Below are 24,356 nucleotides of genomic sequence, written 5' to 3' on the forward strand. Positions count from 1 at the left end.
GCATTTATTCTACATGCATAATTAATGAAATCAACTATGCATTGCTTTTATTGCCTCGGATCACAACATAACTTAAGAAATTAAACTGATTGCGAGATAAATTTAACATACTACACAGTGCAGGCGCAACGAGAAGTGCAAACAATTTGTATCTAATGATTCGGACCACCTCAGCCTAGCGTGAGTTTCAACAAAAAGTTTCCGCCCGCCCTCTGTCCCCTCTTAATCAGTGCACAGAAGAAACATGCAAGCGGAGAATCTCCGCAAACTGTTTTTAAACTAATACATTCCTTTATTATAATATTATATATAAATTCATAATTATATTTTTTATAATCTAATTTCTTGGGGGGGCTTAATGGGGCTACACAGATTTATCACGGGGCTGTAGCACCCCCTAGCCCCGGTGTGGCGCCGTGGATGGGTGCATGGCTACTAAGTACACAGAAGGATAGCCTTCCAAACCACACCTTAGACTTTGTAAAGTGTCCACACCTAGTTTACACATACTGCAGCAGTACAAAAGGTTAAAAAGTAGGTTTTACTATGTGGCTTAATTTAAACTGAGATACTAACTTAAATTCTCTAATCGGATTCTACACTGAATAATTTTATGTTATATACATATATGGCACCTTCATTTAGCTGTAACTTTCGTTTTATTATTTTTTATAGTTCTTGTTATCACACTTGCCTCTTAAATGTCATTGTTGAAAAAAATAAGCAAAAAACAAAACAAAAAAAGCAACCAGTAAAAACCTCATTTAAAGCATGAGGAAGACAGAGTGGGTGGAGAAGTGATATGGGAGCAAAGACTGAGAGTTTAGAGTTTTAGGTGAGAGTGGATTTCCCTTCAACGCCCTTCCTCCTTTTAAAAGCAGTCTCTTGAGAAAATATTACAACTAGAGCTCAAACTATGTACTCACTTCACATTCAAGCACATAAGCAGAAACAGGACTTGCTGCATCTCTCAGACTGTGCCTTCAGTAGATCATGAATTGTTACTTTGCATCAAATTTTTTTGTGAAAAATTACAAAAAATATTGCACTTACATTTTCTTATATCATTTATTAAATATAATTTGGTTTTTGGATGAGAAATGTCTTGTTGTATGTTAGTGCCATATCTAGGCAAATTAGTTTTTATATAGCACCAAACAACTGCTTCACGTGACTATAAAACTATGCAGATTAGCGAATGAATTCAGCATTATTTTTCACAGAATGAACTAAAACTTTTTGCCACATCCACTAATAAACTTATGTGTACTTTAAATCACTTCTCATGATTTATCAACCTCTGCAAGCAACCTTTTAGTCATCTGGTTAAATAAACCTGAGTAGGAGATTAAGTGTGTTTAGCTGCTCCACATTATTCTGGCTTCAGCAGGCTTGAGGTGTTAAATTATGACAGCCATGACTAATAATAAAATTTCTAACAAGCACGGACAAAGTCAGTGTTTGTCCATTCTTTGCTCTCGTACCTGTGACAAGATTTTCTCTGAAAAACGGCCCTTATTGTGCTACTAAAATAAATGTATGTTTATCAATCTTCTCAGTCGTATAACTGTTTGGACCTGGTGCTGGTACTTCATCTAGCTTCCATTGTGTTGTCTGATTTATTAGCTTAACATGTCCTCCAAGTATTCAAGTTGAGTGCCACTGTCATAATTTGGCACAACGTGAGAAAAAGTAGTGAGATACATACAAATATCTGAAACCTTTTGCAACAACCTGTTGACTGATTTCTTTTTAAGTCAAGAAATAAACTGCTTTTCTTTTAACTTAAAGAACAAAACAAGAGTATATTTTCTCCAAATAGCTGTTGGATTTGACCTCAAGAGTAAAGTTTCACACCTTGGTAAAAATTAAAGGCAAGTGCATGTGAAAAGTTGGGGAAGAATGAAAACGTGTGCAGGCCTCACCTCCACAAACAAGTGTAGTGCAGAGAAATGAGAGCGTTAAAGAATGAAGGATTCAGCCTACTGAACTGCTTCAACTATGATAAGAACAACTAAATCTCTAATGGCCATCACAGAGGAAAAAAAAAGACATGATGCTGTAAGCCTTAAAAGCCTGAAGCATACTGTTTTGTGGGGTAACTTCTTGCCAGCATTGGCAACCTTATTAAAAGTTCTCTGCAACAAGATTTTAATGAGATAACTCTGCTTGAGGCACTTGGCTGGATAACCTTCAATAATGCTTACAGTTTACTTGCATTAACACATATTTGGCTTTTGGCAGTCTAATTGTCTTGAGGAAAGCACTATATGTGCATTGCTTAAAATACATTTGTTCAAAAGAATGTTTTAGCACTTTTATTTACCTTCTTGTGAATTCCTAAATATTGGGAGTGAAAGTTTTTTTTTGTACTTTCACTACTTTCACTTTGTTCTGATTTTGATCTCTTTATCTCTTGATCGGCAATAGCATGAGCAGCTTAGCTTAGTCTGTTTAGTGGTATTTTGCCTATTTCTATGACATCTATGTTGGACTAATTCAGTGCTATAGAGTTTAAATGAAATCACCCAACTGGGAATAAACAGATACAGCCCTGGAGAGCTGAGAAGACATAGAAATGAGCTATGGTGTGTGAAGAAAAATAGCACAGAGACTTGAAAATGCCACCATGTAAAGTTTTGAAAGTCATCTTGATAAGTCAGCCTATGTTATGTCAGGCACATAACTGATGCATGGCCTTATCAATTAGCTGAATATTTTATAAAAGTGTTTTCCTTGTGCAGCTTGAAAATGGGTTATATACTTTTATTTTTCATATAAATAACATATGAGTTTCTGTTTTTATGATTTTTAATGTAAATTTAATTTATATCTTAAATCAGAAATTGAATATTATTATGTAAAACTTAGTGAAATAAACTTAACAACATCTAAAGATCCTGTTTCTCATGACTGTCCTTTAGCTTTTACCCTTCTCTTTCTTCCCTGTTGCAGGGCGTGCCTCAGCTTACCTAACCCCTCCCTACCTGTTTAACAGGAATCACCACTCTTGTCTTTCAGAGGTGGAGGCTTAGCTGTAAAAGTGACATGACAGGTTGAGGTGGCTCAGGATCCTCCCCCTTGGTCCAGCACAATAAAAGCAGACAGAGTCAGCAGTCACACACTCAGAGGGACTCGGCTCTCCTTTTGAAGACTGCACATCTCCAGCTTTCTTTTGCTCAGTCAGCGGACAAATTCACCATGGCATCAATGAGGAAGGCAAATTCAGTCATAAGTACTAGCAGCACCAGAAGGTCCTATGCTATGCCAGTCAGCTCTGTCTCCAGAACCAGCTATGGCTTTGGCAGTGGACCCAGCTATTCTGGTGGTATGGGTATGGGTATGGGTATGGGTATGAATTCCGTAAGGTCAAGTGGTTTTAGTTTGTCTTCTAGCCAAGGAATGGGTAACTTCGCAGCACCAATCACAGCTGTGCAAGTCAACCAGAGCCTGTTGGCCCCCCTCAACCTGGAGATTGACCCCAGCATCCAGGCTGTCCGCACCCAGGAGAAGGAACAGATCAAGTCCCTCAACAACCGTTTTGCTTCCTTCATCGACAAGGTGAGTTCATGTAAACTGTATAATTATCGTACAACTACATGCAACTGCAGCTGCATTTATTTTAAGTAAATTATTTGTTGTCTTTGACCTGTAATTGTGAAGGTTAGCATTTCCTGACCTGCATTTAGATATTTAACTAAACTACTGAACAGGGATGTGATCTTTGTGCATTCACCAATGAGTTGACTTGAGGAGCTTTCATAAAATCTCAAGGTATTATTGCAGATTTGATCAAACACAGTCAGCTTCATATAAATATACCTACTGGGTGCCCCTCTGTCTACTAACTAAACATGGGTGGTGATTATATTGCAGGTACTTGCCCATTTCTCCTTTGGTACACTGGCAGGTGGAACAGGGACATATCTGTACTATACCCACAGAGTCCAAAGTGTCATTTGCACATTGCACCTATCACCTGGTTGTTAAGGGCAACATGAATGTTAATCACAAAGCTGTAAATCTCCACTTATTTCCATGTAAAAACTACCAAGTCTGCATTAATGTAATCAATTTTATGATAGTCTCTTTCTCCCCAACTGTTACAGTTCTATAAACCAACTCTAAGAAACAGAAAAGACAATGTTAATCTCACATTACTGCACCTCTGTTTTCTATGGTTTACCTACCACACCTAGTTTTTTTATAGCTTGCTAAACAGTGTGGCTTTCATAGCTCCACAGAGCTCACAGGCTGAGTCATAGCTGAGTAAGAGAAACAATAGCTGAAACTTTTATGGCCACTGGCACATGATGGTGACATGTGGATCAAGTACTCTGAAAGCTTTGAAGTAGCAAAAATCCAAGATATGGATACCAACATTAAAAAAAAAAAGAAAATACACCTGCTTAAATGTTGTGTACTCAAAAAATACCTTCATAAGTTTGAATTGGAGTAAGGGTGGGGCAATTTTGATTGATATGCAAACACTCTCATTCAGCTACAGTGAGGCATCTTAAAGTCTGATAGCAAACACCACACATTGGTGTGTTTAGATGTTTTTTTAAAGCAAATGTGCTTTAAAATTTTGACTTTTTATCATTTCCAATGAGATTTATAAACATTTATTAGCCTTGATATGACTTGATGATAAATGTTTTTTGGTGCAGTAACTTACTGTTTTTTTCCTCACACAGGTCCGTTTCCTGGAGCAGCAGAATAAGATGCTGGAGACCAAATGGAAGCTCCTGCAGGAACAGACCACCAGTCGCTCTAACATCGATGGCATGTTTGAGGCCTACATTGCCAACCTGCGCAGACAGCTTGATGGGCTCGGCAACGAGAAGATCAAGCTGGACGGAGAGCTGAAGAATATGCAGGGCCTGGTCGAGGACTTCAAGAAGAAGTCAGTGCTTATTTGGCACATTCAGTAGCCATGACTTCTTAAATGATGAGGGCCTCTAAGTGATGATGTGCTCATGTGTTGCTTTGTCCTTCAACAGGTATGAGGATGAAATCAACAAACGTGCAGCTGCTGAGAATGAGTTTGTGCTCTTGAAGAAGGTGAGAAAATCTGAACATGGTGGATTCTTTTTCATCATTTTTGGAACTTTACATGGAAAGCTATAATACCTTTTGTTTCTACATAATCTTATTTCCAGGATGTTGATGCTGCTTACATGAACAAAGTAGAGCTGGAGGCTAAAGTTGATGCTCTTCAGGATGAAATCAACTTCCTCAGGGCTGTCTATGAGGCTGTACGTACAAATGTCTAATGCTTTATAGTTGAGACCAAAGTAACTACACTGAGTTAAGATTCCAAGTATTTCAACTCTAAAAATCCATTAAGGAGGACAAAGAACTCATTTTCTTACATGAACTATCTGTAGGAGCTTCGTGAGCTGCAGTCCCAGATCAAAGACACCTCTGTCATTGTGGAGATGGACAACAGCCGTAACCTTGACATGGATGCTATTGTGGCTGAGGTGCGTGCTCAGTATGAGGACATTGCCAACCGCAGCAAGGCTGAAGCTGAGACCTGGTACAAACAGAAGGTGAGTAAAGTCGCTTCCCTTTTGTTACTTCATGCAGGAATTTGTAACCATTCCCATCCTCCTGTCTGGAATATGTTCTTGATACAACCTCTGTTTTCATAACAGTATGAGGAGATGCAGACCTCTGCTGGACAGTATGGTGAAGACCTGCGCTCAACAAAGGTTGAGATTGCTGACCTGAACCGCATGATTTCCCGTCTTCAGAATGAGATTGAAGCCATCAAGGGACAGGTATATTTTAAGAGTCTCCCAGGATCAGAGCTCAAAGCTTTTTTGAAAGTTTTAATTAAATCATTTGTGCCATCATTTCCTGCAGAGGGCCAACCTTGAGGCTCAGATTGCAGAAGCTGAGGAGCGTGGTGAGCTGGCGGTCAAGGATGCCAAACTTCGCATCAGGGACCTGGAGGAAGCTCTGCAGAGAGCCAAGCAGGACATGGCCCGCCAAGTGCGTGAATACCAGGAGCTGATGAACGTCAAGCTTGCCCTGGACATTGAAATTGCCACCTACAGAAAACTGCTGGAGGGAGAGGAGATCAGGTGAGATAAAATAAAATATTTATCATTTCAGGTTTGCAGAATAAGCTTAATCTCTACATGAAGCATCTACTAACTGTTTCTCCACATTCAGACTGGCCAGCGGAGGATCCACTGCCACCGTCCATGTGCAGCAGAGCTCAGGAGGTGGTGGTAAGTTTCTAATTATGTAACATTGGTATAGCACATGATCTGTAAACCAACAGCATGGTGCAAAAAGGATGAACATATGAAAACACTCCACTTGTATTTTCTTCTTCAGGAATGTCCAGCTCCAGCGGTGGATTTGGTTATGGAAGTGGCTACGGTGTTGGTGGTGGCACAATCACCAAGTCCACAGTCTCAACATCCAGCTCCAGGAGAATCTTTTAAAGCCTGTTCAAAGGAGAGCCGCCCCTCTTTCCCTTCAGAAACTCTTCAATTTAATTTAGTCTAAATCTGTACCCTCTCATGGTGCTATGCATTACTGTCAAACATGTTGAACAAGATAGCTGAACATACCAAAAATCAGAGATTCTTTACCTTCTGTTCAACTCCAAACTCTAAAATGAGTTTCTGAAGGTTAAGGTCAGTTAGCATGGCAGTTTTCTTATCTTTCTGCACTGACATCCAACAAATAAGGAAAAAGAAATTCAAGGTTTATGTGAAGTGTTACAACTAAGCAAGGAAAGTATTTGAGGATCAGTCAGCATTTTGCACTGTAGTCTGCTCTGAAAGATCCCGAAGCTCAAGTGTTCCCAATTTCTACATTTGAGTGTTGGTCTAATTAAGAGGAGCATGTCACTTACTAAATCTGATCACTAGATAATTACAAGATTGAGAAATTGTGTGAATTTACATGTTTACAGTTAAACACTGAGCCAATTGGTTACTGGTTCACTTGTTTTTTTTTTTTTTTGTTTTTTTTTTAATTTTGTTTTGTCTGCTTTCCTGCTTAGTTGTGCCTCCCACTGCCTTAAAGTCAAAACTATGCTGAAACCAGATTTATTTTATCAACGTCTTCTCAGCAATATGATGAATGTTGCAGCAAATTGTTTGAAATAAATCTGAGAAAAAAGTGTGTGCCACTGTCTTTCCTTGTTGTTGAGGCAAATGAAAGAAAAATAAAAAGAGAACAACCACATCCTAATATCTGCAAAGGGGGATTTCATTTACTGAGGTCTCACACGGGGGCAGTGCTGTGCCAAAACTGCTACTTCATTCTGCTGTCACTCAGACAGTTGCAATATTTCTTGTTATGATCAAAGTCAGGATTCCTTATATTAAAACTTAGAAAAGAAAAATATATATATATACTTCACTAATTTCCAATATAATTATAATACAACAAACTATTGTACTGACAGCTCAAATACTGGAGGACAGACATGTTTTATGGCATTACTCTATCTAATCTGCATCCATGTCCTTCCATGCCTTGACCACCTTTAAACTCCTCCATTCTTCACCCAACTATGTAGGCTCCATAGCACATTACGTAACAGTAAAAAAAAAAAAGAGCAGCGAATTAATATACCACAGAAACATGCAGAGGTGGATGCCTCTGTAACTTGAAAACTGCTTTCCAGGAATTAGTTGGCTGAAAATGTGGATCAGTAGGACATAGATTCAACTATAGTATGAGATTCTGCAGGAGAGAAAACCAGGTAGGAAGGTATTTATTCAATGACACCCTGAATATTCCAAAATAAGTCATCGTGAGTCCCTACATTTATGTCATTGTACATAGCAAAGATATTGATTCTAATTTACCCTTGTAGATTCGGTATTGAGCCAGAATATTTGGTAACAAAATAGTAGCTTGCAGAAAAGCACCTTTGCTGCACACAGAAAGATAAGTGTGCATCCTGCACTCAAATCTGTATTGGCAGGTTTACAAGAACATACTTTGCTCAACTTCACTTCTGGCTTAGAGTGCTGCCACTGATCGTGCATTTAATCATCACATTTAAGCCCAGAGGAATAAAAGTTGGATTTCTTCATAACTGGGATGCCAGTGATGTGCCAAATGCTTAAACTGTAACCATCAAGGCTTCTGTTAAACAGGTTACAACACCTCAAGAACAATTAGAGATGATGCAGCTTTTCCCCTCAAGGTAGACAGAAGGAAATCCCTCTTTCTGTAGTTATCAATCTTATATTTATCCTGCAGACAAACTGTCTGCTATCATTGGAAGTAATATAGTCTGCTTGTTTATTCAGTTGTTTTTATTTGTTTGTTTTTCAATGATGTGCAATGTTTCCAGCTGTGCAGCAGTGTAATTACCACCAAATGTTAATATGGACAATTAAGATACAGAATAAGAGACAGTACCGAGCTGGTATCTACAGCTGAGTACAGTTACATTTGTAGTGTTGAGAGCACAACAGTGGCTTAAAGAATAATGCATTTCTCACCTCATTCATCCATGGGAAAGTATAGTCTTTGAGCAGTTTGTCCTTCAAGGGGATTACTGGCGTTATTGTCTCGCAGATAACTAATTCTCTGTGTCAGCAACCCCAGACACAAAGCAGGTAATGTACCCTCACTGAACAGAGCTACAACCTTACAGGTGAGCACAAATGAATGAGTCAAGCAGCCTACATTAATAAACAGGCTTTTCCTGAAAGTCAGAGTACAACAGCAGCAAACTCAGAACACTGTGGTTTGCACACACCTGCATAATGTGATCTACATTAGGTGAACCTCTGGAGGACAAATAAAAGTGTAAAACACTGTCAGTCCAAACAATGCTTTGATATGTCATAAAATGCAAAAGAAGAAAAAAAATGTATAATGTGAAGGAGGGAAAAAAGTTAAGATGTGAAAAGGAATAAGAGATTAAGAGAAAGATGGATGGATGGATGGATGGATGAAGGATGGGAAGGAATAGCGAGAAAGGTTGGAAGGAGGAATGGGTTAGGGATTAGGATGGATGAATGTTTTGTGATTTCCGTCCAATGTGTTTGCATCCAAACATGACTGGAAAGGAAATGAAGTCTTCTGTAGTAACTGAGGCAGTTTCAGGATGCTAGTTATGCTAGTTAAACTGTTATTTTGTTATTGTACTATATACATTCCTTGTATATATTATAGAATGTTTATGTCTCAGTGTACATTGTTTTGTTTTTGTAAATTATTTACATATGTTTGTTGTTCTCTTAGTTCTCTTTACTTTAAATCATGATGCCTTCCTTCATGCTGCTCCACTGTGAGTTTAAAATCACCCTTCGGGGACTAGTAAAGTTTGTTGAATTGAATAAATTTAATTGGTACTACAGAAACTCCAGTTCATTTCACAAGAACACTGTAGCTGTAGGCTAGAGGAGGAGGGTTATCAGGGTTGAGGCGTGTATGAGGTAAGGAGCCAAATGCAGGCTGATGAAGATGCAGGAGGCAGACCGTGGAGAAATTAAGGTTTTAATAAACCCAAACTAAACTAGACTACACAGATTAAACTAAACAAGACATGAAGACTACAATAAACTGAGAATAAATTAAACTGAGAAGTATATATACACAGAGGTGAACTAACAAGGAACAGGTGAAGCAAATTAGCAGATTAAACCCAGTGCGCAAACAAACAGGAAGCAGAAAACAAAACAGAATACACAAAACTAAAAAAACAAAACAAACAAACAACAAAAAACAAACAAAACAAACAAACAAAACAAACAAAAAAAAAGGACTACAAAACCTTAAACCAGGATGAGTCCTCCAGGTTCTGACCAATCAGTGTCTCTGGAATTCCTGCACACAATTCAGTTGATGTCAATCACCAACATAGGTCTTCTTAGCAGAAAGAGTCCAGTTCTGCAACCTGAAACTGACCCTTCTAAACCCCACAATCTCCAGTATGTCAGCAAAGCGTTTGATGTAGCAACATGTCTGAAAAAGTGCAAAACAGCTAACGTTAGTAAGTAAGCAAGCAAGCATAGGTCTTTACAATGTTCCAGTTTGGCAGTGATAGTTGTGGTGTTTTATTTGTCCTGGATCCAAGTCAGTGACCTCAGTGGAAGATGTTCTGGTGGAAGTTTTCAGATGTGTCTCCATGTTGTTGGGATTTTTTCAGGAATGCCAGAAAGTGTTATATTATTTTTTATACTTTATTAATCACGAGTTGGGAAATTGTTTCTCTGCATTTAACCCATCCTAGTTGCTAGGAGCACTGGGCTGGCAGATTCCAGCACCGGGAGACTGGGTGTTGAGGGCCTTACACAGTTTTAGTTTACCTTAGCTGCCAGCCGGTGACTTGAACCCAGGTTTTCCAGACCCAAGCCCACCTCTGTAACCACTATACAACTAGCCACTCCCCCTTGCTTCAAGTTTGAATGTCTAGTACTCTCCATTTCTTCATTTTGTTTTTCTTTTGTGACTGAGTTCATTTTTTTCACTGAAGATTTTTGTAATATTTTTCTAGCTTTCTGATGAATTTTTGTGAAAATTCCAAACTTGATGTGAAATTTTTCATTTCATTGTTATCATTTATGGAAGTTTGAACTCTGTCATCTGTAGATCACTGGTATCGTTAGAAGAAGCTTTCTTTTGTCTGGGTTTGGTGTATCCGACTGGGCCGTGATAGTAGTGTCTATTTGGCAGTCCTTGAGATAGCAGTAGATGTACATGTGCTTCTAGGTTGGAAAAATCCTCCAGCGTGTGACAGGTATGATGCAGTGATGCGGTTACTTACCTAAACAATGCAAATGTATTTATTTATTGAGAGATTGAGAAAGTTCTGTGGTTTGTTTTCAGTGACAGACCGAAGCCATGATTAATCTTGCGGTCTCCTCCTCCTCACTGTCTCAGTTCTTGCTCACACTCATATCGCACTTTCATGCCCATTTCACTTCTAACCATATATTCAGACTTTACCCCCACCCTGGCATGCATTTTACCAAATGCCAGATTTAAACCAAAACACCCTTGGTGTCTGTTGTTCCTTGCCAGATCCTTATTATTGTCTCCTGTTGTGACTCCTTGTCTTCCATAATCTGGTTTTCCTCAAGGTTTCTTGCTGTAATCGGGCTTTTTTTTGGAGTTTTGGCTTATTGTCTTTTCTATCTCTCTCTATATATAAACTTTTTAATTATCCTGTCTACATAGTGTCATTTGTTCTTTTATTAAAGAAACAATCTTTTCGTGCATCCATCTGCCTTCCTCCACTCTGTCTTTGTGACATAAGAACTTCACTCATAATCAAAAAATGGTCATTTGAGATTTGGTAATGTTATTTTTCAGTTTGAAACACACAATAAAACATGTTTATTTGTTAATTTGGGTAAAACTTTCTGTAAATGTGCTTTTCACTGAATCATGTCACATCTATGGTGTTTTATCTTTCAAGCTTCTTATACATGCAACTTTTATTACTTAACAATTGAATGTAAGGACAAAAGATTATTCACACTCTACAGAAAACATGTGTCAGCTTTTCTCTTCTTACTGTTCAGGTCATCAGACAACACATGGGACCATGTGATATGAGTCATAGTGAAGCAAAGTTCATCACAAAGTTCATCAGGCTGATTCATTCATAGAAAATGACCTTCGCCTTCTTTGTTCTTACTATGTGTGAAAACGCCCATTAACGAGCCACTTATTCAGGAGCACTCCTTCACAGCACTGGAAGAAATTCTCAGGAGTGACTAAGAGATTGACCTTACCCTTAACCTGAGCTGAGCACTGCGATCAATAAACATTACACCCTACACAAACCCCAACACCTCAATCAATATTGGTGAATATCTGCAGCCACAATTGGAAGTGCTTCATCTGCGGTCGAGTCACTTAGTTTCTTTGTCTGGTAGTAATGGGTGCCTGTGTATGTGCTTGTTTTCCTCGTGTTGTGAGGACTACAAGCACAATCACTTCATGGAGCCTTAGCTCCTTTTTGAGGACAAAGATGAAAACCTTATGATGTAAATCATTACATTTTATTCATTCATGGTCATTGTTTCAGGGCTGTGGACGGCTGGTGGATTCAGGATTAGATTTTGGTCAATGACTTCTGCTTATTTACCTCCCCTTACTGATTTTTTTTTACCTGCATGAGACCAAAAACATGCTCCAGCCCAGACTCACAAGAAAATGTTAAATGTTATTTTTAATTCCTAACTTTGAGCATTAGTGAGTGGAACTGAAGTAAAATAATAAATAACAAAAGTAGAAAAAGCAAACTCAATACAGAGGTTATTGTAAGGGATGGTATTAAAGAAACACTACAGAATGTTTGCATATTTTCTCAGTGCTGTGCCCCCTATTGACAGCTTCCATCTTGCCTTTACTGTAAGCTTTCTCCAATCAGTAAAGACTTATCTTCATACTTGCTCTGTCTCTTTCTCTCTCTTTTCCTGTCTTTCTCTGATAATGTTTTCTTGCGTTTCTTTGCTGAATCAGCCACAGTGCGCATTCAAAAGGGCTGGTGTGTTTATATCTGCTTGCTACCATGTGACATGGTGCCTAAAGCAAAACTCGGCTGCAACATCACGCAGCGTCCCAGAAGAAAAAGTGTGTTTTTCAGCCTCAGGACACTGCTGGGCAACAATGACTCCAGAACTGTACATCACAGATGTCCCTGTACCAACAAACAAGTGAGGAACACTGAGTTTTAAGGTCGGAATGATATGTAGTACATCTTTAAGATCAAGGACTCACTCTCCTCCATCACTCCAGCCTATTCACAATGTGATGACATTGCTAATGTGAACATCCAGTACTGTGACTGGAGTCATCTTTGCAGTAAAGAATTGTGGAAGCAAAACAATGGTAATGAATCATTTTTCAGCCTTTATTAACCAACTTAGGTTTTTTTTACTATTTGTCACAAGATCTTGTTGGCTGCTGAAATGCTCCAGAAAGCTACAGGTATCACAATTCTTCACCACTGCCCACAGATTCTACATGTCAAGCTTTCTGTTTACAATGTTGTCAACTTAATTAAATTTTGTCCAGTTTTAGTTGGCTGACTGAACTTAGTTAAAAGAAAAACAAGCAATAAAAACCCCATAAATGCAATTAATGTGGACTTTGGCGATGGTATCCTGCAAGTTCAAGTTCCTGAACACCTTGTATGTAGAATGAACACTACACAAATCTCTAATCATAACAGGTGACAGTTGATAGAAACGTGTGAGACATCCAAAATCTTTTAAAGGTGGTTTCTTGATTTCTAAATGTTTGTTTATTTTCCCTTTAAACATATAATCATATAATTGTTGACTGTAATCTTAAACAGGACACCCAGAGTGGTATAAAAGCAGAGTTTTGCAAATTTCTTTGTGTAGGTTGTGTTTTATTTGCTTTGTCCTGCTCATACACCTATATACTGACCTTCACAAATAATAATGTTGACACAAATCCGAATTAGCTTGTTTGCTAATATTCAGTGATTGGACTTGATAAGCGCTAAATTGCATCCCCAGAGACTAAAATTGATAAACTGATTTTGAGTAATGCTTCCTCTAAATCACATATGTCAAACTGGTCCAGCAAAGGGCCGTGTGGCTGCAGGTTTTTGTTCCAACCAAGCAGCAGCACACCAGATTTGACTGATTCAATCAACTGATCTCAGTCTTCAGACAGCTGATTGGTCAAACTGTGTGCTCTTGGCTGGCTGGAACAAAAACCTGCAGCCACACGGCCCTTTGCTGGACCAGTTTGACATGCCTGCTCTAAATGAATCTTAAAGATCAGTTATTTCCTTCATTGGCATTAAAGGACAATGGAAATGTTAATTGTATCCTGGAAAAAACAAATAAGAATCTGCGATAATTAAAGCAACAAAAAGAGATTGAAATATTTAAATAAATAAATAAATAAATAAACTGAGAAACTTTACAGAACATTGCTTTGGAGCTGCATTTACAAATCTTGGAGCACAGGTGTGTTATTTCATTTTCTATTGGCAAAACAGAGTGAGTTACACATGTAATGTCACAGTAGATTAACCCACACAGGCCACAGCAGATGAGAGATGGGCTGCCTTTGTTTCAGCTCTGTGCCTCAAGCTGATGCGTTGTAGCTTTTGACTGGTGTTCAGACAATCCAGCTCTTAAATAGGGATATATTGATTATTCTGTCAGTTGTCCTCTTGCTGCTTTTGCCTCATATTTCTCAGAGTTTGGTTGATTGAATTTATCTGAATTTTGAAGATGAATTGTGTCTTTCTAATTGGTCATTTTTGGCATTTCTTTACTTTCTGGACATCTTAAAATCTAACATCTAAATCACAAGCCTTTTCTGTTCTGTTTGATTTCATGCAAACTGTGATGCTTCCCCTTTCAGTTACGAATGCTCATATCACAACATCGATTAAGGTATACATAAGTGTTTGCTTATGTGTCCTGCAGCAATATTTCTCTTATCCACCTGCACTGGCTCTCTCCTCGGTGACAAGGTGCTGCATTTGAATGATGGTGCTGAGAGGTGGACAAACTGCGAAGTGGAGACAGATTACCGTTTCCAGGGCCCCTACACCAACCTATTCAGCCAGAGGGAAATGATAGATGCCCACACTAATTTTAAACTCTGTGAACTAAATTCCTGTTTCCAGAGCCACTGGTGAGTAACTGGGGCACAGCTGGAGGGTCGAGATAAAACCTGTACTCACCTGTGTTACCACACCTTTGCTGGCCTTTCAACACCTGTGCACTAAGAATTGTTGTGAAAATTAAAGCAATTGATGAGATAGGCCTGTGGTTAATTCATCCTAAAATTATGATTGGTTAAAGTTCAAATATACTCCATGCAAAGAAAATGTCTATTTCTATGGAGGGAGAACAGCGCCACAATAAAATACTTTGAAAACACGTTTAAATACTAATTAAATATATTCTTGATTAACTAGAATTGGAAATAAGGAGATCAATAAATGATTAAATATGTATTTAATTCGTTTCAAATATAATCTCAGCTTACATATAAACATAGAATTTTAAAGCATTTAATTAATTATCTGATGATCCCCATGCTGCAGTGCTTCATGAGTGATTGTATCTGTCAGCCTGAACTGGTGGGCGGGGCTAATGTTGCATGATTTCGATTACTTTGGAAGTCAAGGCCTTTTTTCTTTTTTCTTTTTATCATGGTAAGTAATTGGTATAGCCATCAAATACATAAATAAATTCTGCTTCCTAATGTGCCAGAGTATTTTGTCTGGCTCTGCAGAGAATCTTTTTTGGGGGAATGATTTATGGTGACTTGCAGACAGGATAACCAATCAGGTGTCATGATTTGCTGATGAGCTGCAGTGACTGTTCTAAATTATCCATGATGCACAGCAGCAGAGGAAACATAAAATCCCCAAATAGTGAAACAATCATGTGTATTTTAACATCAGCTTAATTAATTTTAATGACTTAAAAAACACATTCAATTAATTTAGAAAGTAGTTAATTATATATTTAATTCATTACATATGTTTTAGTATTAATATTACTCAATAAATGATATGTTTAAGTAGTTACTGATAAATGTATTTATTTAATCTGTCTTTTCAAACTTTAATAAATTAATGACACATTTAATTAGTGCTGTCATTATGTATTTCATTGTGGCACTTTTCACCCTCTGTATTTTCCTAGGAGGCATCCTTGGTAGTAACATACTTTTGAAATTGTTAAAAAAAAATATGAGAGTAACGCAACAAACCCCAACCTGACTGTAGCTGAAAAATTCAGACATGTAGTGCTTATTAGCCATTATATGTCCAGATTGGTTAAGGTTATGGAGTAACCGTCATCCAAATGCTGTAGCTGTGGACCACCAGAAGCCCTTCAATATATCCTGCAATAACACTTTCTTTACTGAAACTATGCTTATCTATGGAAGTTTGATTTACAACTAATCCTTATTTGTCAAAAATCTCTGGACAGTATGTCCAAATAACAAAATCACAAGTTTTAAGTTAAAGGAAATCAGACTGATGGACACCTCCCAGGTGAGGTGTTCAGGGCACGTCCCACGCGGTGGAGACCCCAGGGAAGACCCAGGACACGCTTTAGGGACTACATCTCTTAACTGGCCTGGGAACACCTTGGGATCCTCCCAGATGAGCTGGAAAATGTGGCTGGGGAGAGGGAAGTCTGGACTTCCCTGCTTAGACAGCTGCCCCTGTGACCCGACCCCTGATAAGCGGTAGAAAATGGATGGATGGATGGATGGATGGATGGATGGATGGATGGATGGATGGATGGATGGATGGATGGATGGATGGATGGGTGGCTGGATGGATGGATGGATGGATGACAGACTGATGGAATTCTGGACAGAGCAAATGAGCTGAACATGCTCTTCAATAGGTTCAGTTCAGAACAATGTTCAACATTATCTTCCCTACCTCCAGTCAAACAGACCACACACCCTCTACAAGCCCACAGCACTCCTGTCACACCTCCACCCTGTCACCCTGCAGCTCAGTAATGGACTTTAACACAGTCTCATCTCCCTCCACATCATAACTCACTGAGACCTCCTTGGCCTCTGCCTCTAGCCTGTCTGTCTCCTGTAGTCAGGTGAAGAAGTAACTGGAGAGACTGAGCTGGAACAAGGCTGCAGGTCCAGATGGTATGAGCTCCAGGGTTCTAAAACACCTTTCCAGAACAAATATGTTGGATTGGAAAAGAGTTCCTGTGCTGTAGAAAACATCCTGCCTTGTTTCTGCAAGACAGAAAGATCCAGGAGAGCATTGCTGCCAGCAGCCATCAGGGTCCAGAACAAAGCACTATCTTCAAATTATTTATAATTGTTTTAGTTAAAACAAACAAAACCCTACTACATCATTTCCCTCTGGGATTAATACTGTGTTTTTAAATTTAATTTAATTTAATTTAATTTAATTTAATTTAATTTAATTTAATTTAATTTAATTTAATTTAATTTAAAATAATAAAGCTTCTACAGTCATCCGGATCACAATAACAAAACCAATTTGATTTCTCACCACATGTCCCACAGAAAGCAACAAATCGTTTTCCTTGGTGTTCATAAAAGTAGTTTTTAGACAGCACAGGACAAACCTATTAAAGATATGCAAACAAATGGAAGTGTAAATTCCTGACTTTCATTTACTTACATGATATTATTTATAGCACTAGGATAATCATTTTAAATCATAAATCTATAGCAACTGATTGCACCCTTTCATTCAGACTGTGAGAAAGTTTGGGCATGCAGGCTTTGTGTCTATAGCTTTAGATTTTCCATCAATAATTTCACTGATGCAAGTTTGTGTAACAAAAGTTTTTAAATGCAGTATTGATGTGATGGGCCTTAGGGCCCTGTGGAAAGTGGCTAGATTGGCTCATTATCAGACAAATCTATAGGCTTACTGATTGTGACTGGTGTCTTTGATTTAGCAGTCTAATTGCATAAAAATCTCTATCTAGATGGAGAGTAAAAGTTGTAACTGAGAGTGCTCAGGAATTTGAGTTAGATGAATAGATGGCAATTCTGTATAGTTAATAACTCTTATTTCTGTTTTTGTTTACGAGTTATTTTATTGGAGGTCACTTTAAATAATAATCTGTATCAAGGTTATATTTTGGTTATTTGTCACTTCAATTCATAAATTCAGGTTATGTTGAAGAACTACCCTTAATAGCAAAGCAGTGTACCAGCTGAACACTTCACAACCAAGCCCCAGGTGAGTACAGTCTGTCACAGTGATGGAGGATTTCTCCTGGTGTGCACAGATAACAACAGTCCCACTCCTCATTAAGACATCCCATTGATGGTGATTCTTTCAGTTTCCTCCATCTGTCTGATCATCACAACGCAACCTTCCTGCTCATCAGCCTGCCAACAGCTGAATGGATGTTTCAGGGAGGCAAATGAGCTCTGACCTTATCCATTAATCGATGGCCAATAGTGGAGGTTATCATTGTCCCCTTGTAGCAGTAGATGGAAAAAGAGCTGAGCAGAAAAGAATAAAAATATCCCTCCCCCCTGTTATCACCACACAACTACATCACTGACAAACACAGAACAGAAAGTTTCACCTGTCACAGGTAAATGAACAAAATAAATTTTCTCTTTACAAGATGTAGTCCATCTCTTCTCCTCCTCCTCTTTCACTAAAAGTCAAGCTTTTAACATTTCCATGTATTACATGTTTGTTGTTGCTAAGCTACAAACAGAACACTCCAATGCATTCATGGTGATTGACAGCTTCTTAACCTATAATTATTTGTATTTGTGTTCCCGTATGTTCCCTGTAGAACCTATTCTGACCTCACGCTTGGTGCGGCTGTACAGTCAATTTGCATGTAATGAAATGAGAAGCTTCTTTATTAGAAGGACAACTATGCATAAATTGTGGTTGATAACTGATGTTGTAAAATTTGATGGTTCATGTAGGTGAACATGCATTTACACATATAAAAAAAACTGTTGTACATACAATACAAAGACCTGCATTTGAAAAGAACCATGCATAAAAAGTGTGTATGTAAGACGTGATCTCTGCTTTTAAACCTCGTAGCTCTGAATGCTGCAGTTTGATGAGAATAAATCAGTGAGCACACTGTCCTGTTAGTGTTGAATATAAATGAGGTTTCCACCAAAGACAGAAAGCACAGTATTATTATTTTTCACATTAGAAGGTAGTTAGTTTTTTACTCTACAAAATGAAAATATACACAGATAATGATGATTTAGCTAAGAAATGATCAATAAGGTTTACATCACCAAGCAATGAGATCATGTTCTAATATTCTCCTTGAAGCACATTGAGCTTTATATTGCACTGATCTATTTTTCCTTTGGGGTATCATTTAATTAATTTCACTTCAGTTTATTTCAGCTTAATATAACAGCTAGATTTCTTGTCCAACATAGCCAAAGAAAACCAAAGGAAGTTGTACTTAAGATCCACGGCTTAATTAAAGTATGCAGAGAAATAAAACACATCAAACTAAATCCATGTTCAACTGAAGATTAGTTTTTAAAGAGTTTGGTGACTCTTTAGTTTTACGATGTTGAGGAGTGAATATGACTTGACCCTGAACAACCAACCCAAAATAACCTTTAGCTTCTGATACTGTTATATATAAAAAGCCATAAAAATGCACAGTCTTTGAGACCAACTTTGTTCTGTCTTCTTTGAAAAGGATTTCTTTATAACTGAGAGCAAATATGACAAGAGACAGCAAGATCAAAAAAGTTTGCAGTTAGTGAAGTTATGTAAGACTAATGGAATGTCAACTTCTATCAGATCAGCCCAGCTCTTGACACTGGGTCTAACTGAAAAGCTTTACAGAAAACATTGTCACTGTGCTTTCACTGCAGCTTTTAAGATTTACTCCCCCACTGTCTATAAAGAACTTGCTGGTTTTAACAATCTAAATTGAAAACTGTTGGAGGGGAAAATGATAGTGTGACACAGGCAGGGAGGTACCAGTGGTGGAGAGGACCGTAAAGAGGCAGCGACAGGCTGAGGGGTTGGCACCTATCAGGGACAAATGATAACCTTGAGTGGTAGAAAACAGAAGAGAGTGGAAAATAGGAAAGACAGAGAGAGAGAGAGAGAGAGAGAGAGAGAGAGAGAGAGAAAGAGAGGGAGAGAGAGAGAGAGAGAGAGAGAGAGAGAGACTCAATATAGTATAAACTCTGTAGTTGCTGGTGAATCTAAATCAGTAAATTTGGTGCAATTTCAGCACCGTTTTGAGTAATTTACACCAGTAAAGTATGACTTTAAAATAAACTAAACAGCGAAACAGCGTTACTGTGCAACATTCTGTTGGGAAAACTTGCATCATGACATTCACATGGATGTTACTTTGACATTTGCAAGCCATTAAAACAACTTTGCTGATCAAATTGGTGTTGTGTACTTTTCTAAGCTCTAAAATTGTATGCCTTTTGCTCTGGTGCAGGTTGATGACTACAGAGCTGGACTTGAACTGCCCAATAAAAACACAGCCCATATAATAAGGGCACAGTTTAAGAAATCCATTACGCTCACGGTTACTTTTTTACCTGTTCAATTGATTAACACAAATAGCTGATCAGCCAATCAAGCCTGCATCACATTGGGGATGAAAATGAACTTAGGCGACTTTAAACGTGGCATGGTTGTTGGTCTGAGTATTTCAGAAACTGCTGATCTGCACGCAAGCATCTCTAGTGTTTACCCAGAAGGGTCTGAAATATCCAGTAAGCAGCAGTTACCTGGACCAAATTGCCTCGTTAATGTCAGAGTTTAGAGGACAATGAGCAGACTGATTGGAGATAATAGGAAGGCAACATCAAATCAAATAATCACTGGTTCCAACTAAAGTATGCAGAATAGCATTTCTAAACGCACAACACGTCCAACCTTGAAGAAGATGGGCTACAGCAGCAGAAGACCACCCCGGGTGCCTCCTGTCAGCTAAGAAAAGGTGGTGGTGTGGTGTAATGATGAACAGCTATCATGTTAATATGGAGCAAAACCTCTGAGGAATGTTTCCAACACCTTGTTGACTCTACGGCATGAAGAACTGACGCAGTGTTGAGGACAACCTGATACTTGTGAGGTGTACCTGACAAAGTGACCAGTTAGTGTAAGTATTACCAAAGCATCTAATTAAAAGCTTGTTGGTAGCATCATGTGATTCAACCACATATGAGGCAGTGCTGGAACAACAGCTCTGTCAACTCACTGCTCTTCCTTGCAGCCTGATCAGATGGACTACAGTGAAATGTTGTGTGTTAGAGAGCTGAGTGATGTTTTCTGATCAACTACAAATATAGAAAATCCATTTGTTCTCCTTCAACCACAGAACATCAGTCATATAGACAGTCCCAGTCCTCCAGGAGTTCACCAGCCACTGGCCAACTTTCACAGAGGTCTCGCTTCCATGAAAGGTGCAGAATAATTGCCCTTTTCACCAGCCTGTTCTCCGTGTGTTTGTGCTTTTTGTGTGTATGAGTAATCTAGATTTGAACTATGTTGCTCTGTTGGAAAATCAGAAATAGATGCCAAACAGCAAAATTAAACCCAGTTGAAAGATAGCAGCTGTTTGAGCTGCAGCTGTTCTGGTGCAAAACAGCAAGAAGGCAGCAAACAGATGAGCGGCTTCATGTGTGGCTTTGTATTGTCTGGGCAGATCGATCCAAATACAAATGCTATCGAAACCAAGGCTGGTATCGATCTTGTTAATTTCTTAACAGGTATAAAACAATCAAATCAATCACAACAAAAATAGTTGTTTTGTAAGAGGAGTTGAAGAAAATACAAGCACGGGCCCAGTTCTTTGCTTTATCTACACTTCGAATCTTAATTAACAGATACCTGGCAGCAGTGCAAGACCAAGTGGTTTGTGTGGCATGCAATGACGCACATCATCCAGTTTGACAAAGCAAAAGTTGTTATGCAGTTATCTGCTTCGAAGACGACAGTCGGCCTCAGGGTTCAACTGAAAATTAATTATAGGTTTTTGTAGAAATTTTGACTTATCAGAAGAAACCTTGCAGATTTTGGTTCTCTTAAATTGTTGATCATTTTAAGTCCTTGGAAAAATACACATCAGATTTTCCATCTTAAGTATTTATCAGTTGCTGCTGCTTGCTGGCATGTATTGATAAATGAATTCATCCACCTTGTCAGTAGTCCATTCTCCTCATCTCACTTTCTACTCCATTTGACTTCACACTGATTAATGAAAGACATGTCTGTTTCATGGGTCAATTCATTTTAATTAGCCCACATGCCAATATATCAGACAACATGAGGTAATCGAGGCAGCATCTGACAGGTTGGAGGAATTCTTGCTTAACTTTACACTCACACCCGGGTTGGATCGACCAAACATGTGAATCCAGTGACAGTTAAGTGATACGTGCCTATATGCTTTTTGCTGTGATTATACCAGAAATCCAAACTACAGATAATTCAACCCGGACAAATTTATATTAAGGCTGTTTTCTCTGCACACCAGAGTTATGCAGTGAGCCGCTGCTTTACTGGTTACCACCCCTCTACTTTGCATGTTAGTGTCATCCAGGACATGCCGTACTCATCAAATACCTATTTGATTCAGAGTTCGTCCCTGAGGCTTATTAATCGAGGCTTCACGAAACACCCAAAGCATATAGTGTGTCTTATAAATAACCTTTAACTGAAAAAGACATCATTTTAATTGCTGGAGGATAGTTGTCCTTGATACAGTAACAGGGCTGCTCTTGAATACAAATTTGAAGTTATGCGTCACACCATCACTGATCTGCAGCTGGGATTTCTGAAGCTTTTTTATTCCCCCAAGCCAAACTATCATTTAGTGAAAAACAGGTCAAAGCAACATAATCTTATAAGTTGAAAAGTGGTCTTTTTGATTCAAAGGGATATTGTGAGGTTTTGAACAGCAGTTTTCTGTCTTTAGATTGAAATGCTGTGGAGCCAGTAGAAAAAAGCAATTAGTTTGGCTTAGCCTGTTAATAGTTTCCCTGCCAAGACCGCCCTTTTTGTCATCCACTTCTTGTTTACAGATTAGAAAAATGTGTTAATTAATGTTTTAGTAATGCTTTTTGGGAGTATTTTAAGAATTCTTATCACGTGGATTGTCATGTAACACATATTGATGCTTTTAAACCAAATGACTGCAAGAGTTGCTTCCAGATGGCTGCCTCAGTGTGTCATTGTTCATTGATTGTTATGCACCACCACACTGTGGCAAATCTTCAGACTGTGTGAACTAAGCATTAAACCTGATTTGAGATTTAGATGTTAATATCTTTCTTTTTCTTAATGTTTTTTGTGGTATTAAAGTCTCATACCTTAACATTGTTCATCAAATAACTAAAACATGTCCTGGATTTATATCCAGTTCTCTCAGGTCAACATCCCCAGTAAAAACTCCTTCACATTATTTCAATTTTCTTTCCATTTTATTTCAAATATGGGGAAACCTGATTTGAATTCCTCTTGACAGTGCAATCCTGTACCCCATGATCCCCTTTTCCACTTGTACTGGTCATGTCTCCAGGCAGCTCAGCCTCCATTAGTGACACTGATTAACCCCACAGTGTCTGGCTGTCCACCACTTGATGGAGCTGGACAGGCAATGGATCTGAGAACAGGCTGGTTGAGGAGAGAGGAGCTTGAGAGGACTTGTTAAAATGCATGAGTTTTATCACATTTTATTGAGGCTTTTCTGGTTAAAACAGCGATGTTGAAGACTGCAGCTAAATGGGATCTGAAATTGGATTTTTACTGAAGAATTGACTTGGCTGCCAATTAGGAATAATTTCAATGGTGGGTCTCTAATTTGTTCGCTGATCAGGTGGAAGCATGCCTACACAGGTCCCTCAGAAAAAATATTAGAACTAGCTGGGTTTCAGGGAAAGGAAGCCGTTAATTCGATGATTGTCACTTAAAAAGAAAACAAATCATGTGTCTACATGCTTTTGTGTTTTGTCCCTTAACAGCATCATCAGTGTGTTACTTTAATTTCAGACACATTTCTGCTTGAAGAGACTTAAATCAAATCTAAATGATGCAGTGGGAACAGAAAATAAAATAACTAACCTGGCTCTGCTTCATTCTAGTCAATCTGTCAGGTCACTCATTTATTTCATACACGATCAATTATTATTAATATAAGTTATACTGGCAGCTGTAATATATGAACTGAATGATTAGTGAGGAATAAATTATGACATATGCATGCAATTTGAACATTTATTTTTATTTTTGAATGCATAGATTGGGAGAACAAATCGTTCTTTAAAGCTTGTAATCTTTTTATTCACTTCAAAACTGCTTCCCCCTTTTTTCCTCCTCATTGTCATTATGTTCCCTTTGCATGTTAAAAGCATCAGAAATCTTGTAAGACTCAACGTGTGAAAGCCACAGCAGGGCCCATCAACCCAGACTCATAAGCAGTGGGCATTCTCCATAAAGAAGGGATAATGCCTGCCTTGTTGTCTGCACCTACAAATGAAAGTCTGCACTGTGACCATTACGTCAAGTTCAAAGAAATCAGGGTGTCTGTCACATCGCTGAAGGAAAAGAGACTTTTAAAACCCACACTTCAGGTTTTTCAGTCATTAAAAACTTTATAGCTGTTTTTAATGGAAACTTGAGGCAATGTTTCTGCAGAAAAGGAGTGGTGAGAAATTAGCAACTGCAATGCATTTAAATGTTATTGACAAGACTGAACATGCAGTAGAATAATTACTGCATATTATGGCTAAACTATGACAACTAATTTGTAAGTTTTTGTTATGTGTGCTACGGAGGTGAGGACCCAAATACAGGCAGATGAGGCAGGAGGCAGAACGCTGCAGGTAAAAGGTTTATTTCTGAAAAA

The 24,356-nt window shown here is 38.4% G+C and overlaps 1 protein-coding gene across 1 annotated transcript; it reads left to right on the forward strand.

The window, feature by feature from the left end:
* The first annotated feature begins 3,116 nt into the window (after positions 1–3,116).
* Positions 3,117–7,149, forward strand: LOC121637195 (keratin, type II cytoskeletal 8-like). The gene is made up of 9 exons (XM_041981194.1): positions 3,117–3,561; positions 4,698–4,906; positions 5,004–5,064; positions 5,163–5,258; positions 5,391–5,555; positions 5,661–5,786; positions 5,872–6,092; positions 6,184–6,242; positions 6,352–7,149. The coding sequence occupies exons 1-9, from the start codon at positions 3,202–3,204 to the stop codon at positions 6,459–6,461; spliced, it is 1,407 nt and encodes a 468-aa protein (XP_041837128.1). The 5' UTR covers positions 3,117–3,201; the 3' UTR covers positions 6,462–7,149.
* Positions 7,150–24,356: the final 17,207 nt, after the last annotated feature.

This window comes from Melanotaenia boesemani, chromosome 3 (genome assembly GCF_017639745.1).
Source record: "Melanotaenia boesemani isolate fMelBoe1 chromosome 3, fMelBoe1.pri, whole genome shotgun sequence".
Lineage (NCBI taxonomy): Eukaryota > Metazoa > Chordata > Actinopteri > Atheriniformes > Melanotaeniidae > Melanotaenia > Melanotaenia boesemani.